This window comes from Candoia aspera, chromosome 3, assembly GCF_035149785.1.
Source record: "Candoia aspera isolate rCanAsp1 chromosome 3, rCanAsp1.hap2, whole genome shotgun sequence".
NCBI classification, from domain to species: domain Eukaryota; kingdom Metazoa; phylum Chordata; class Lepidosauria; order Squamata; family Boidae; genus Candoia; species Candoia aspera.
Window position 1 is genome coordinate 170,619,732 of NC_086155.1, and position 17,391 is coordinate 170,637,122.

The 17,391-nt window shown below is 38.3% G+C and overlaps 1 protein-coding gene across 1 annotated transcript; it reads left to right on the forward strand.

The window, feature by feature from the left end:
• Positions 1 to 243: 243 nt before the first annotated feature.
• On the forward strand, positions 244 to 13,594 carry LOC134494718 (DGAT1/2-independent enzyme synthesizing storage lipids-like). Its single transcript, XM_063299966.1, has 6 exons — positions 244 to 535; positions 1,496 to 1,660; positions 1,840 to 2,033; positions 6,340 to 6,400; positions 7,263 to 7,402; positions 13,487 to 13,594. The coding sequence occupies exons 1-6, from the start codon at positions 244 to 246 to the stop codon at positions 13,592 to 13,594; spliced, it is 960 nt and encodes a 319-aa protein (XP_063156036.1).
• The last annotated feature ends 3,797 nt before the right edge of the window (positions 13,595 to 17,391 follow it).

Genomic DNA, 17,391 nt, shown 5'->3' on the forward strand with positions numbered 1-17,391 from the left:
GATTCATTATACTAAGCCTTGTTTTGTTTTACTGTCTCTCAGCCCAAACTTCTCCATAAGGCGATCTGAAGGTGCCTTCGTGTATGCCAGTGCCATCTTAATATTCTGCTGTTCTCCCAAAGCTCAATATTGCAAATATTAATAATAGTAAAATATGTTGGTGTGTTTTGTGTATTTTTGTTTCCCAGGAAAAAAATCATTTGCTTGTGAATGGACTTTAACTTATGTAGTTGGACTTCAAACATGACAGCAGAAAATACATACTATACCTTAGGAAAAGAATGTACCATCTGGTCAACCTACATTTTGGAAGGATACACAGGCTATATGGTATACCCCTTAACGCTGTTACTGATTCTGATAATATTATATTATCCCTATATTTTTGCATTGTCCATGCTCTATCTCAGTAGTGCAATATTCTTTGTGTGGAAAAAAGTTGGCAATCTCCCAGAAGATACCAATAGCAAAAAATGGGACAAGCCAAAGCAAGTTCAGGCATTAGTGGCAGATTTTATTGGAAAGATCCTGCACGGTAAGTATGATTTTCTTCATTCATTCATTCATTCTTTAAGGCAGGGGTGAGGAACTGCTTTCAGCTGCATTGCTGAGCTGTTTATTTTTTCTACTAATGTCCTTTGTTCTATAGTTACAATCTGCTTAGAAACACATCAGCTTTACATTTTATGCTAATCCATAATTGGTCATGGTTTTGGCCTAGCACAATATAGAAATCCATCCTTTGTAGTTAGTAATCTATAATTTCTGAGAGGTGTTCTGGCCTATTTGACAACCTAGTTAAAACAATACAAAGTTTAATTTGATATTCAAAGCACAATAATTAGAAGTCTGACAGTAAACAAATTAGATCTTTCAGCAATATTTCAACTAAGCCTTACATCTACCATGTGCAATTTTTTCCAGTGCCTCAATTTTAAACTCCAAACCTGCTGTTTTAATTTAAACTTTTTCTAAATTTTACTTAGGCTGTTAAACATTACCATTAACCATAACTTTAGTTAACAATAACTTTTTGGATAAAGTGGGAGCAAGCCTCCTGATGCCCATGCGTGCTATATGTCTGTAACAGTTCTGGAAAGTGTCAACAGAACACCAAAACTGTCTTTTTAAAAGTGACATTTTAAAATGCCCCAAATCTCCTAAGATTGCTTTGATATATTTGTGGGAAAGCTTTTATGTCACTTTAATTGGTATGAATCTAAGTGACCTACAGCAAACTAGAGGGAATGTGCAGGATCACAAAGGTCATTACACTGAAATCTCATGAGATTCTGAATTGTTGAACTTTTATTTTTATTTTTATTTTTTGAGGGGGAGGGCAATATGATAGCACATAGTTCCAAAAAGCACTTCTGATTTTAAATGTTTAGCTTCACCAGAAAGGTATGCCATTTTTCTACATGACCTTCTTTTCTTATATATGAGACCCTTGTGAAACAATACTGAAACCATTTCATTGTTCTACCATTAACAGGTTTTGAGATTTCTGGACTAGAAAATCTACCGGAAGGACCAGCGATCTTTATTTATTACCATGGAGCCATACCAATAGACTATTATTTTTTTATGCAAAGGATTTATAGACTCACAGGGAGATTCTTGTATTCTGTGATAGATCATACTGTTTTTCGTCTACCAGGTAAAAAAAAATACTGTAAGTTTAGTTTTAGTTATTTTTAAATGAAATTGATTCACTGACTTGTTAAGTCCAATTTTTCTTCTTCAAAGACTCAGTTGAGTTATGTCATGGTGGAAATACATGTATTCTATTTTCTTTTACAAACAAGAACAGGGTGATTTCTTAGTCTGCTTTTGCAGGACTAAAACTATGCCTTTCCATCCTTCGCTGTGATCTTCCTACAAGAGAAAATTGTTTAAAAATTCTAAAACAAGGGCACCTGCTGGGAATTGCACCAGGAGGAGTACGAGAACAAAACTATGGAGATAATTATTACAAAATAATATGGAAAAAACGTAAAGGATTTGCTCAAATAGCTATAGAGGCAAAAGTGGTGAGCCATTTCTCATTATATCTTCCTCCTAATGGTATCCAATTGGAATATGCATTTGTAAAGGTTATATTTCATTTTCATATCATCTATTTATTTTTTAAGCTATTTGCAAAAACACCAAAAGGTGCATGCAACCACAAATCAGATTTGTCAAAATCTATACAATCAGGCCAGGAAAAGACAAATCTTCTTTTTCCCTATTCACATAATTCAAATCCCTTTTTTATTTTCATTATTTTATTATGCTAAGCCATTTAACAAAATGAAAGTATAAATGCATACAATAGTAATTAAACAGTATCACTTCAAAAGTAATAAAAATAATAGTAATGATGATGATGAAGAAGAAGAAGAAGAAGAAAATAGAGGATAAGAGTTTTCTTTTCTTTTGCCGTACTTGAGATTTGTCTACCCAACCCTTAACATTCCATATTACAATGGAGACAACTATTAAATATTAAAGGCAGCGCCCAAGGGGGGGGGGGAAAAAAGCGTATGCCTTATCTATCCATGCCATATCTGGATTATAACAAAAAATTATGCTGCTCTCCCCCTCCCCTGGCAAAAAAAAATGTAAGGAAAATAAAATGATAAAATAATACTAGAGTTATAAAATTAAAAAGAAAATCACTGGTCTACAAAACTTGGTGGCACTGAAATCAGGCAGTTATCTCCCACCCCCAAGTTTTCATTTCTGTTAACTGTTTATTTTCTATGCTAATTCCTCTTATCAGAACTCAAATCAGGTGATTTTGCTGTATTTTGATTACTGGGCAAGGTTGGCTCCTTATCTGCCTGGTTGGCACTCAAGAAAGTTCCACCATTATCTTCCTTTACAAAAGTGACGGTGTTGGCAGCTTCTGAGAAATGGATATTCTCCTCAAGATGAGAGTGAATGTGAAAACTGTTAAAGATACTATCAATAACTTGGATGTCACTGAAAATAGAATGTCCCACTTGGAAGATCTTGGAAAATGAATAATACGTCTATAATTAATAGGCTGACCATATGTCCCATTTTGAATGGGGCAGTCCCGTTTTTTTAACATTTCCAGACTGTCCCATCGTTTTAATATAAATATCCCTTATGTCCCATTTTCTTAAAAACCTTACTTAAAAATTTGAAAGTTCCCATAAACCTGTCAAAATGCAGTCTTACTTTGAGTGGAAGGAGGGGGAGCTCAGCAGAAACGGTGGGAAAAAAGCCACAGAGTTCAACCCGTGGGAAACCTAAAAAGAAAAAAACAGGATCAGCTGATAGACTGTGATCAAAGGGCGAGCCGATTGGCTCCTGCCTTGAAATGGTGGGAAGAAAGGAATGTAAAAGCACAGCCAGAGGAGGAACGGCTTGTCGGGGACAGCCGTTCACTAGACTCTCCAGCCCAGCCTTGCCTCTTGCAAAGGAAGGAATCCGAAGATTCCCAGCCCAAGAAAACCAGAGAAGTTCCTGCCTGCCGATCCAGCCCATCCCCAGCCCTGCCCTGTTTGGCCATCCCAATGTCCTGTTTTTAACCCCGTCCCATTTTGCCATCCCAATGTCCCGTTTTTGTCTCAAGGAAATATGGTCAGCCTAATAATTAAAGGATTCTTCAGGACAAAATAATGTCTCTGTCCTGATGAGAGTCAGTTTCCAATCTATGTGCCACTGGCATTCCAGGGAACGTCAAGAAAGGCCAACCAGATGAATAGTTTTATTGAAGTTTTTGTTTGAAAAGTACTGTCCATCAAATCAGTCCCATGCAAATTAACTTCCACCCCAACAAATCTACCATACGTATCAGTCAGTACAAGTTCTGGTTTTAGTTGGTGATTTATATACAAAACAACTTCCTTCCTTCCTTCCTTCCTTCCTTCCTTCCTTCCTTCCTTCCTTCCTTCCTTCCTTCCTTTCTCCTGCTGAAATAAATTCTTTACCCAAATTTTTATAAATCAAATATTTTATGTCCTTTTTTCTAATATGTGACTCTTGCAGGCAAATTATATCTTATTTTAATTTTTTCAAATAATGATTTTTTTTCTCTTTGGAGGAGCATTTGCTCCTTTTTTATTCCATGTTAAGCATTTATAATCCATAATCAAGCCAAAAATTTAGAAAAATCAATACTTGTAGTGTCTAGTTCAATATTATCCCTTTCAGTTTTCTGTTGCTCCCATTGGAGTTTTTGTGTAGTCTCCTTGATTCCTCCATTTGAATCTACTCCAATTCCTCTTTGAATTTTTCTAGGAATTCCCTTACCTTCTGGACAGAATTCAGTCAAAAGCTTTGCTGTTTTAAAGTAAAAATCGCTCCTTCCAATTTGAAATGGGATCTTTTTCTGCCTTAATCTCTCAGTCATTTTTTTCCTCTTATGTGAAATTCTAATAGGAATTTCCTTAAGAACAATTATATCTATATTATCAATCTTCAGTTTTGTATTAAAATGCTGCTGCAAACTTGGTCCCTTGTCTTTTTCCTGCCAAAGTACAGCAATGTTCCCTTGGAACATTTCTTATTCTTGCAAATCTTACATTTATTCTATATATTTTATCAATTTCTGCCTCTGTATCCTTCTCATCCCAATCCAAAAAAAATTGCTAAGACTTTAATAATCTTTTCTCTAATATCTCCACCAGAATCCTCTGGGATTTTCTCATACAAGATTCCTTCTCTTTCAATTCCAATAGAACCAGATTATTTAGTTCTCTTTCCAACTCTGTCTATAATTTCTGTCTTACTCTCCAGAATTTCTACTTTGTTATTAATTTGTTTTATCTCTCCAGAAACTTGTTTTACAGAGCTTTCCATCTTGCTGACTTCTTCTTTCATCGCCTCTTTCATCTTTACAAGTCTTTCACCCATTCTTTTCTCAAAAACTGTCAATTTAGTATCAAGTGATGCAGATAACTTACTGCCCAGTTGCTCAAACATTTTCTGAAGCAAATCTGGCATAATTCCTCTCTCTGCAGGTGGCTCTAGCAATCCTCTCCTCCCCTCCATTCTTGCCACTTTTCTGGTGGTTGCCATTAGGGTATTATAATCCAAAAATGAAAGTGTCTCAAACAAGGGAAAAAGAAAAGGCAAGCTTCCCCTTTTTTTCTCTTTTGTCTTCCTGTGTCCTTAATAGCTACAGTCAGCATTAAAATCAACATCTCCACAGTTACAGTCATCATCACAGTCTGGCTCATATAACTTGTATCTTTTGTTTTGTAAAATCCACCAATTGTTTGCACTCTATAGTAATAAACAAAAAACATTCCCTAGTTTGTTTGTCTAATTTAACTCCAATTTGTTCAAAAGCACTTTCACCAAAAAATAATCTTTCAAAATAACTGTCTCCTTTATCCATTTTAAACTTTTCTTACATTGACTCCTTGTTAAGTTTTTGCCAAAAGTTTTTAAGTCTTTAAAACCTTTTTTTCCTTTAATTCTTTGTAATCCAGAAAAAATAATAAAATATTATAAAAATAACTCACCAAGTAGAATCTCTCTTTAGCTGTAAATTAATTATATCCAAAAGTGGTTAAGAAATTAGGTTCTTGCAAACCTTGTGTCCATATAGGCTACATGAGCTTGATTGGAATCCCTCAACTCCCAGCTGTTCAACTCACAAGCTGACTGCAAAAACCTCAGTTCCTGCAGTCTATTCATGAGGAGCAGCTGTCTGGAGTGCAAGTTGATGATCTCACAATATCTCCTTTTTCTGGACAGGTTTCACTGGCCAGAATTCACCATCTGGCAGCCAATCACCACCACAGTGCTGTCCCTGCTTCTTCAGGGATGTCTAGTTCACCATGAATCCTCATCGGAAGCATGGCAATTTTTTTTTTTTGGTACCCAAAATATAAGGTGTACATTTCTAGATAAAATATGCAATATAACCTGATTTATGAGGATCTTAAAGTATTAGATGCACAAGAATTTAGCACTAAGAAAAGAAAGAAGGATAGTTCAGCCTGTCAGAAACTGAGCCAAACTACATTTGGTACAATAATTCAGCTGGTGCAGTGTTTAAAATCTCAGAAGCAAATAATTGATAGGAAGTCATAAGGGTACAATGACCTTAGCAACACATCATACTGTCTATAGTAGTTTCTCAAAATGACCTTTTAATATATCCTTATTTATTTATTTATTAAATTTATCCCCACCCATCTCCTTCCATTGGACGAACTATTTTATATGTCCCAACTATAGATGTTTTTAACTACAGATATTTTAACTATAGATTTTTTTTAAAAAATAACCATTTCATATGTCCCAACTATAGATTTCATTCTTTTCATGTACTGTGACTAGTCTCATTATTTGTTTCTTTTATTTCTTTAGCCAATCATCCCTGTGTTTACACAAAATATTAGAGAAGGATATATAATGTATGGAAACATAAGTAAGTCAAACTTTATGCATTCTTAGGAATGATGTTTCTTTTAAGGCTATACATCTGTGCATTTGCATTTTTGCCAGCCATGTTGAATTTCAATGAGATTGAAGCTCAAGCAACAATAGCTAAAGCTGGGCTGTAAATATTGTAAAAATATAATTGGAGTAGATCAATTTGGGGGTACTTTCAGTTTATTCTGTTATGAAAGTTGATTAAAGGGTGGTATATATGAGTTTTTTTCTAGAACGCGACAAGGCTATATATATTCTCTTCATCTACTCAGTCTATATCCTGAATGTGTATGTGTATGTATATGTATGAAAATGTCCTACTCTGAGTTTTACAGAACTCCACAGCTTTGCTGAAGAACCAGATTCAGTACATTTCCCATAACTGACATGATGTCATGGGATTATATGGGTACAAGGCTGACCCAGAAGTAACAGAAATTCAGCCAAGTTAACCATATTCTGTAAATGCTGTGGTGCTTATCCTGGGAAGTCTGCCTGTCTGTCTGTATAAATACCTACCTGCTATCTGTATAAATATCAGCCTGCTATCTGTCAATCTTCTGGCTGGCTGTGTCTGTGTCTGTGTCTGTGTCTGTGTCTGTGTCTGTGTCTGTATCAGCCTGCTTGTCCTAACTCTAATTTTATCACATTTTTTATCTAAGTTGAACTTTGCAAGTTGCTGGATCCAAGTATGATAGCTTATTTTCTTGTCTCTGTAAACTTCAAAAACTTTATTTTAGTTGGTTTCAGTGCTGCTACTGATTATTGCTAGTATTTAAATATAGGCTCCTAATAAAGCCAAATATGAAACTCTTTGCTACTATGTGTTTCTGAGATTTTCTAAATCTTTTATACAGGACCAATGAGATGGTTTTATGAGCGAAATCGATGGTTCATCTTTCCATTATATGGAATGTTTCCAGTTAAACTTATAACCCATATTGGAAAACCAATTCCATATGATCCAAATATAACTCCTGAAAAACTAGTTGAAAAAGTAAGTGTACTTCTATTGTAAGGGAAAATATCCATTCAAATTAACACCTCATTCTTTATGAAATTATAACTCTATAATAACTGTTTGTAAACAATTATTGGAATACATTAATTAGATCTGCAGAAGCTACAACTTCTGGGTTTTCTTCAACAGCAGCCTCACATAGAGTCAATTGCAATATTTTGAGGAATGGCAAAGGCATGAGTCACTGTCTGAAGACCTAGTCCAGGTCACAGAATGCAGCTGTTTGCTTACTGATTTGCCTTAGCTGGTTTAGTAGAATATCACCTGTTTTCAGACCTGTTGAAGGCTTTTTAGGGCATAGCCTTCATCTGCTGTTCCAGGAGCTATGAGTCCAGGAGAACTCCAAATTGCATACCAACTCTTTCTGGGGGAGTGCAACCCTGTCAGGATCAGGGTTTCAGAAATTTCATGAAATCAGATGGGTTCAGTACCAACAGTAACTCTGTCTTGTTGGGATTCAACTCTAGCATCTTCCAGTCCTTCACAACTTCCAAGCTCCAGTCTAGGCTTCCATGTATTTCCTGTTCAACCTGAAATCAAGATGTAAAGTTGGTTATTATCAGCATATTAACGATACCAGACCCCAGACTGATGAATAACCCCTCCCTAGGGTTTCATGTATATGTTAAATAGAATGAGGGAGAGGGTCAAGCCATGGAACACCTCACAATGGAAAGCCCAAGGGCTCAACTTCTGCTCACCCAATAATACCAGTTGGAATTGCCTGCTCAGGAAGGTGTGGAATTATTGCAAAACAGTGCCTCCAATCTCCAAACCTAGCAGATAGGCCAAAAGGATATCATGGTCAGTAGTATTCAGTGCTGCTGATAGATCTAACAGGATAAGGTGAGGTACACACAGGTCATGCATAAGAGCAACCTCAGTCCCATATCTAGAGGTGAATCCCAAGTAAAGGAGATCTAAATAATATGGTTGTTGTTTTTTTTCCATGATCTTCTGTAGCTGGAGCCTAACAACCTTATCAAGAAATGATAGATTGAGGACTGGCTAATAATTATCTAGGATGGCTGGGACAAGAGATGGATTTTTTTATTTTTAACAAAAAGCATTAAATTGCATGTGCTGTATGCCTATTTATGTTTTAGGGAAAAAAATTGGGTTTACCTGAGGCATGACACTCAAAAGAAAACATTGTTTTATATGATGTGGCAATATGCTATGGTTAAAAAAAAAGATATTTGTTAATAATCTAATTGTATTATATGACATGTTAATATATGAGACATGCTTTTATTTTGCTTAGTACATACTGTATTCTAGTTATGTACTAAATACATATTTATCTTCTCTTTTGTTTCTCTCTTTTTTAAATATAATTAAATCATCATAATAACATTTTTTAAAATCCAGGTAATCATACTCATTCAAGTGCTATAAAATCAATTGGAACTAATAAGGAGGAAATTGTATGAATATTGTAATTAATCAGCAGTAACATTTTATTCATACTGATACTGGCCACAAGCGATCTAGTTATATCAGTTTGGAATCAATTTAGGAGGTTGCCCATTAATTAGACAGAGGATTCCCTAGGCACACGGAACTATATAACTTTGTAAAATATGTCTGTTCCTCATTCCTCTCCATTGCCTGAACTGAGGGGGAAAAAAATCACACTTGAACAATGGGAAAGTGGATGGGAGAAAGGAAAGTGGCTTCCTCAGTCATCTGGGCACTCTTTCTCACCGTTCCTTATTTTAAGCTATAATAAAATATGCTATATAAAATATTTCTGTTCAAGAAGGCAATAAGTAGAAAATGCTTAGAGTTACAAAGTGATTCAACTTAGTCATTTATAGCATTTTCTTCCTAATCAGGATAAGCACCTATCTCTTTTTGTCTGCCTGCTTATCTTGGGGTCCCACTGTCTGATCAAGAGAATGGAGCATCTTTTCCTCCTAGGAAAGGAAGAATGGAACTTAGGATGCAAGAGGGAAACTCAGTTGCAAGAGGCCAGGTTCACCCATCCTACAAAGCCAAAATCTAGTTCATTTGCTTTTGGATTTGCATGTTCTGAGAACCCAGAAACGGTGGCTTCTAAACTAAGGTTTATGTTTTCAAGTAATAGGTGAATCCAGCCAACTGTAGTTTATTCAACAAGCCACAGTTAGGAACGAGTAAAATAAATTGCATCCAACTTCTATTCTGTTTTTTTTAATTATACTACCGTGTGCAGGCAGATAGTCTAGTCCTGGTCATAATCACAGTATGTAGAAGAGGACTTAAACACAATCCCCAATCATACTGCAGAATTCCCACACCTCTTCAGTGGCATTTCTAAGAAGGAGAAAAGGATGGAGGTTTGTGTTTTAACACTGCAAAGGAAGAACTTTTTTTAAAAACAGAAGTAGCTGGTAGTAGTCGTCTTCAACTCCATTCACCATGGTCCTACTCTGACCCATACAAATTTACTCTTTGGTTAAAGTAGAGAAAGAGAAAGACAGAGAGAAGCATTTGTACACCATATGTTTTAATGTACCATATAATTTAACCCAAAGGAAAAATGTGATTTATCTGATTATGAATGGTATGGCATGAGTTGTTGTTTATTCGTTTAGTCGCTTCCGACTCTTCGTGACTTCATGGACCAGCCCACGCCGAGCTTCCTGTCAATCGTCAACACCCCCAGCTCCCTCAGGGACAATTCCGTCACCTCTAGAATATCATCCATCCACCTTGCCCTTCGTCGGCCCCTCTTCCTTTTGCCTTCCACTCTCAGCATCTGAGAGCATCAGCATCTTCTCCAGGGTGTCCTGTCTTCTCATTATGTGGCCAAAGTATTTCAGTTTGGCCTTTAATATCATTCCCTCAAGTGAGCAGTCTGGCTTTATTTCCTGGAGGATGGACTGGTTTGATCTTCTTGCAGTCCAAGGCACTCTCAGAATTTTCCTCCAACACCACAGTTCAAAAGCATCGATCTTCCTTCGCTCAGCCTTCCTTATGGTCCAGCTCTCGCAGCCATATGTTACTACGGGGAACACCATTGCTTGAACTATGCGGACCTTTGTTGTCAGTGTGATGTCTCTGCTCTTAACTATTTTATCGAGATTTGTCATTGCTCTTCTTCCAAGGATTAAGCGTCTTCTGATTTCCTGACTGCAGTCAGCATCTGCAGTAATCTTCGCACCTAGGAATACAAAGTCTTTCACTGCTTCTACATTTTCTCCCTCTATTTGCCAGTTATCAATCAAGCTGGTTGCCATAATCTTGGTTTTTTTGAGGTTTAGCTGCAAACCAGCTTTTGCACTTTCTTCTTTCACCTTCATCATAAGGCTCCTCAGTTCCTCTTCGCTTTCAGCCATCAAAGTGGTATCATCTGCATATCTGAGATTGTTAATGTTTCTTCCAGAGATTTTAACTCCAGCCTTGGATTCCTCAAGGCCAGCTTGTCGCATGATGTGTTCTGCGTACAAGTTGAATAGGTAGGGTGAGAGGATACAGCCCTGCCGTACTCCTTTCCCAATCTTAAACCAGTCTGTTGTTCCGTGGTCTGTTCTTACTGTTGCTACTTGGTCGTTATACAGATTCTTCAGGAGGCATACAAGATGACTTGGTATCCCCATACCACTAAGAACTTGACACAATTTGTTATGGTCCACACAGTCAAAGGCTTTAGAATAGTCAATAAAACAGAAATAGATGTTTTTCTGAAACTCCCTGGCTTTTTCCATTATCCAGCGGATATTGGCAATTTGGTCCCGAGTTCCTCTGCCTTTTCTAAACCCAGTTTGTACATCTGGCAATTCTCGCTCCATGAACTGCTGAAGTCTACCTTGCAGGATCTTGAGCATTACCTTACTGGCATGTGAAATGAGTGCCACTGTTCGATAGTTTGAACATTCTTTAGTGTTTCCCTTTTTTGGTATGGGGATATAAGTTGATTTTTTCCAGTCTGATGGCCATTCTTGTGTTTTCCAAATTTGCTGGCATATAGCATGCATTACCTTGACAGCATCATCTTGCAAGATTTTGAACAGTTCAGCTGGGATGCCGTCGTCTCCTGTTGCCTTGTTATTAGCAATGCTTCTTAAAGCCCATTCAACCTCACTCTTCAGGATGTCTGGCTCTAGCTCACTGACCACACCGTCAAAGCTATCCCCGATATTGTTATCCTTCCTATACAGGTCTTCTGTATATTCTTGCCACCTTTTCTTGATCTCTTCTTCTTCTGTTAGGTCCTTGCCATCTTTGTTTTTGATCATACCCATTTTTGCCTGGAATTTACCTCCGATGTTTCTAATTTTCTGGAAGAGGTCTCTTGTCCTTCCTATTCTATTGTCTTCTTCCACTTCCGCGCATTGCTTGTTTAAAAATAATTCCTTATCTCTTCTGGCTAACCTCTGGAATTTTGCATTTAATTGGGCATATCTCCCCCTATCACTGTTGCCTTTTGCTTTCCTTCTTTCTTGGGCTACTTCTAGTGTCTCAGCAGACAGCCATTTTGCCTTCTTGGTTTCTCTTTCTTTGGGATGTATTTTGTTGCTGCCTCCTGAACAATGCTGCCAACTTCTGTCCAGAGTTCTTCCGGGACCCTATCTACTAAGTCCAGTCCCTTAAATCTATTCTTCACCTCCACTGCATATTCCTTAGGAATATTAGTGAGCTCATATCTAGCTGATCTGTGGGTCTTCCCTAATCTCTTTAGTCTGATCCTAAATTGTGCAAGAAGAAGTTCGTGATCTGAACTACAGTCAGCTCCAGGCCTTGTTTTTACCGACTGTACAGATGTCCGCCACCTTTGGCTGCAAAGGATGTAATCAATCTGATTTCGGTGTTGTCCATCTGGTGAAGTCCATGTATAAAGCCGTCTCTTAGGTTGTTGGAAGAGAGTGTTTGTTATGCAGAGTGAATTGTCTTGGCAAAATTCTATCAGCCTATGTCCTGCTTCATTTTGTTCTCCCAGGCCATACTTACCTGTAATTCGAGGTGTCATTTGACTGCCCACCTTAGCATTCCAGTCTCCTGTGATGAAAATCTCTTTTAGGCGTGTTGTCCAGTAGGTGCTGCAGATCCTCATAGAACTGCTCTACTTCAGCTTCTTCAGCATTTGTGGTTGGGGCGTATATTTGGATCACTGTGATGTTAGATGGCTTGCCCTGAATTCGAATTGAGATCATTCTGTCGTTTTTTGGGTTGTATCCAAGCACTGCTTTAGCCACTTGACTATTAATTATGAAGGCTACTCCATTTCTTCTGTGGTCCTCTTGTCCACAGTAGTAGATCTGGTGGTCATTTGATGTGAAGTGGCCCATTCCAGTCCATTTCAGTTCACTGACGCCCAGAATGTCTATCTTTAATCTTGACATCTCACCAATAACCACATCCAATTTGCCCTGGCTCATAGATCTTACATTCCAGGTTCCAATGGTGTGTTGATCCTTAGAACATCGGATTCGACGTTCACCACCAGCACCATCGGCCGCTAGCCGTCCTTTCGGCTTTGAGCTAGCTGCGTCATCACGTCTGGGGCTAGTTGAGCTCATCCTCTGTTCCTCCCCAGTAGCATTTTGACCATCTTCCGACCTGGGGGTCTCACCTTCCGATGGTATACCGACATATCTCTGGTTGTACTGATCCATTTAGTTTTCACGGCAAGAATACTGGGGTGGGTTGCCATTACCTTCCCCAGGAATCGCATTTAGTCTGACCTCTCTGTCATGACCTTCCCGTCTTGGGTGGCCCTTCACGGTTTAGCTCATGGCATCATTGAGGTGCTCAAGCTCCAGCACCACAACAAGGTAACGATCCTTTGCTGAAGATGGCATGAGTAGGAAGAGAAAAAAAACCTTTGCCATAAAATAAATCAGGGATAACGGTGTTTTTCAAATGTATGTTAAAGACTGTAATGAAGAAGTAGTTAGAATTGTATGTACGTATGCATGTATGTTTAAATATGGGGTCTGTTCTATAAAAGACTCTATATATCCTTTAGATCTGAAATATTATGTCTATAGTTCCTGAAGCATATATCTAAATTATGATATTTTTATTTTATTTTCCCATCCCATCCCACCCCATGCTACCCCTCCTCTCCAACAGACTCAAAGGGCAATAGAGGCTTTACAGGACAAACACCAGAGAATCCCTGGAAATATATTGCAAGCTCTTAGGCAACGCTTTGAGACATGTAGCAAAGATAAACAGTGAAACAACAACAACAACAACCACAACAACAACAACCTCTGTAGATAATATATCTGTGTATGTGTTCCACCAGGCACTTTTGTTAAACAGAATAAAGGGAACTAGACTGAGATGGGGAGGCACTGTCTATTTACTTGAATGTGTTTAAATCTCCAACACCAGAATAAATTACATCCTAAGATATCATTAGCTGATGATCTTTCCAAATTCTTATGAATTGAGAAATCCTGGAGAATGGGTGAACTGGCAGATGACTGGAGGAAACCAACTGTTATTCCTATCTTCAAAAAGGAGGAAAAGGAAAATCCAGCAAAATATAGACCAGTCACTCTGATATCGATACTCTAGAAAATTTTAGAGTATATACTTTGATCATAAAGAGATTTATCTTTAAACATCATGAAAATAATTACCAGAAACCTGACTTGCCTTATCTAATGTTTTTTCTTCAGTTAACTTCCTTAGTAGACTGTAGGAATTTTGTAAACATAGTATATCTTGATTTCTCTACAAAGCAGTTGACACAGTACTTCATTCAGACTAGCAGTTTACTAATGTACAGTATAGGCTACACAGCAAGATGATTAATTGGTTGCACTGCTGACTTGAAAACTGACCTCAAAGAGTGAACATCACTCATCAAACTTAAGTGAAATATTGAGCAGGATCACACAATATTCAATTGTGAGTCCTGTACTATTCAACACGTTAATTAATGACATAGATGAAGAATTCTTATCAAATTTACAGATATCTCAAGATTGGGTAGGATAATTGGTACCTAGAAGACATTAACAGAATTCACAACAATTTAATAGGGTACAGAAATAGCAGAAAATGAAATTTAGCAGATATAAATGCAAATGTAATAGTAATAATACTATAATATAATACTCTAATAAGTAATATACTACTTAAGTAAAAAAGGGGGAGGAATTGTACTTAATTGCAAAACTGATTCTGAGACAACAGTATGCTACAGATACAAAAAAAAGCAAATGCAATTTCAAGCTGCTTTAAGAGACATATAGTTTCCAAATCACAAAAAGATTTCCCCTTTGATCCCCCAATTGTCAGGTAAACCTTGTTCAGCACATATAACTACCACAGAAGATTATATAGGTAATTATTTTACCCCTGTCAAATACAGTGCACAAGGTGGGTTAGCTAACACTGAATGACAACTTGTGTCTTCTGACATGTTGGTAACTAGGCTTCACATCAGGGCAGTTACAGGTAGTCCTCAACTTACAACCATTCATTTAGTGACTGTTCAAAGTTACGACAGCACTGGGAAAAGTTACTTGCAACCAGTCCTCACACTTACAACTGTTGCAGTGTCCCCGCACTCATGTGATCAAAATTTAGGTGCTTGGCAACCAGCATGTATTTACAATGGTTGCAGCAACCCAGGGTCACATGATCGCCATTTCCGACCTTCCCAGCCAGCTTCCAACAAGCAAAGTCAGGAACTGCATGATTCACTTAATGACCGCAGCAAAAAAAGGTTATAAACTCATATGTGGTCATGTGATGTCTCGCTTAACAACCACCCTGCTTAACAACAACTTTGCTGATCCTTTTTGTGGTTGTAAGTTTGGGACTACCTGTATTAAAATTTATCCAGGAAAATGTCCACATGGGGTATTTGATGTAGAAGCTCTAATCTTCTCATCACTCATCAATGTGATGTACAGAATGGTACGGGGCCCTTATCCACAGAAGTTACCAATGCCATACATGGAAGTCAATGATTAAGTGATCTCAAAAAACTGTGCAAATCCTGCTTTTCTCTTTGCCCAGAAGAGAGATCTTGTATCATGGCCCATCTTCTCCTTCACTCCCTCAGGCAGCACCATCCTTTTTTCTACCCTCACTGGCCAATCCACACTTTCTTACTGCCCCTGCTTGAAAAGCCTAGTGCCACCTCAAGGAGAAATACCTACAGTGGAGCAGGAAATTGGGATGGTGTTCTTGGAGGATGGAATTGCTTGAGATGAGAGTCCTTGCAGAATTAACTCTGAGAAATGGCCAACCAAGTTCTGTTGTTGTTGCTGTGAGACCCATTGGGTTGGGCCAAGAAAACTTGTGACAATGCTACCACCAGGCTGGTCCTCCTCTTGGAATACTTTCTGTGGCCCAGCCTGCATGTGTAAGCACTGGCACATTCAAGCACTCATTCAATGACAGTCAGGAGACCAGGCTCTTTCTACTGCTTTAATGAGGTGAAATGACCAGTACAAGAAGAAAGCTGTGAATGCCCAATTCCCACTCAAACTGACATTTAAAACTACATTCTCTAAATTGCCCTCTACCCCTTTACCCACTAAAGCATGCCACCCCCCTTCCCATGCCAGATGGCCCTTCTGATGTTTCCAGCTTGCATGGCCTTGGGGTGGCCGAGGCAATAAACCCTTAGCCATAACAATTCAGTTCACACTCCAATCTGGCACCCTCTCCTATCTGGCGACTCAAAGTCTGTTCACACCAGTGAGAGAAAGATGGAAGATGCTCCGATAAGAGAGTTCTGTGAACCTTTGATCAGAGAGTCTGACAGCGTGTCTCTGTGTCACGTGGAATTCTGGACATGCTGAACAATATCTTCAGCGCCTATTGTTGTAGGTGCTAAGAAAATGACTTAGATGGGTCACAAGTTTAAGATGCTAGGTGTAACCTATTGTAGACCTGGTTCTTGGTTATAGATAAGAAAAGTGCCCTTTGGTCTGAAAGGTTCAGCAGGGGTATGGCACAGAAATATATGGCTGCTGTTGAAAGTGTAACCCACCCACCCACCCCACCATTCATTCACATAACAAGTGGTAGATGACCTCTGCCTATTGACTCTGTTCTTGAATGCACCTGTCAAGTGCAGGACCACTTTCCTGTCAGCAGTCACAGAAAGGGTTGGCCAAGAGTTTGGATGAGCACTCCACAGAATTGGTGTGGGCACTACCAGTTTGATACATGTTGTGTTAGAGTGCATACTAGATACAATAGATACAATATCAGCTGTGTCCTGCCTTATTCCTTTGTGTCTCCTGACTCCTAGCTCCAGAGTTTTCATACATTTTATCCCCAGGACCATAGTGGCTATTCCTAGGTCCCTGGGGTCTGGTGGTAAAACACATGAAATCATTCTAAAGCTTCAGATCTAATCAACTTTGTCTTAAACTACACTATGTGTAGATCTATGTGTGAACAGTTCCATTCTGTCCAACAAGATTATCAACAACTTCAGGCATCCAAGGAGAGTCCTCATTCTGGAAGTCAGTTCTGCCAGGTTCTGGCCAGTTCCATGTTCTCCACTTTAGCCAATACATGGATATCAAGGAAGGTTCAGTATGTTTTATGCCTTCCCATTTTCCCCAGATCGTCTTCTAGATCTCTGCCAAAATGGAGTCCCATCTCATCCTTTTCCACTGAAGTTTGACCTGTCATGGACTGTCTTACCTGTCTCTGTGAACTGCTGATCAACAAGCTCAGTTACTGGGGGCCCTCGTGCAATGTCCCTGATACTCATATCTCTGTGAATTGTTCACTGCCTCCTTTCATTTCTGGAAAGATTAACACAAAAGAAAGAAAGAAAGAAAAGAACAAAACAAAAACAAAACCATGACAGAAACTAAAAGAGAAGCTAAGTTGTCTTATTTTAAGTCTGACCTGCCCACTTAAGTAACATAACACCTGACCAACAGAAGTAGTAGGGAAAAAAAGTACATGCACCCAGATGTCAAATGTTGTCTCCTCCTGATTTACACTGTTACAAATCTTCCTGAATTTTAACATTAGATATGAAATCT

Bases quoted from the DNA above. Each gene is read 5' to 3' on its own strand.
- LOC134494718 (XM_063299966.1), top strand. From the start codon at position 244: ATGACAGCAGAAAATACATACTATACCTTAGGAAAAGAATGTACCATC. The intron at 2,034-6,339 runs GTGAGCCATTTC...TTATTTCTTTAG, and splicing joins TAGCTATAGAGGCAAAAGTG to CCAATCATCCCTGTGTTTAC. The intron at 6,401-7,262 runs GTAAGTCAAACT...TCTTTTATACAG, and splicing joins TATAATGTATGGAAACATAA to GACCAATGAGATGGTTTTAT.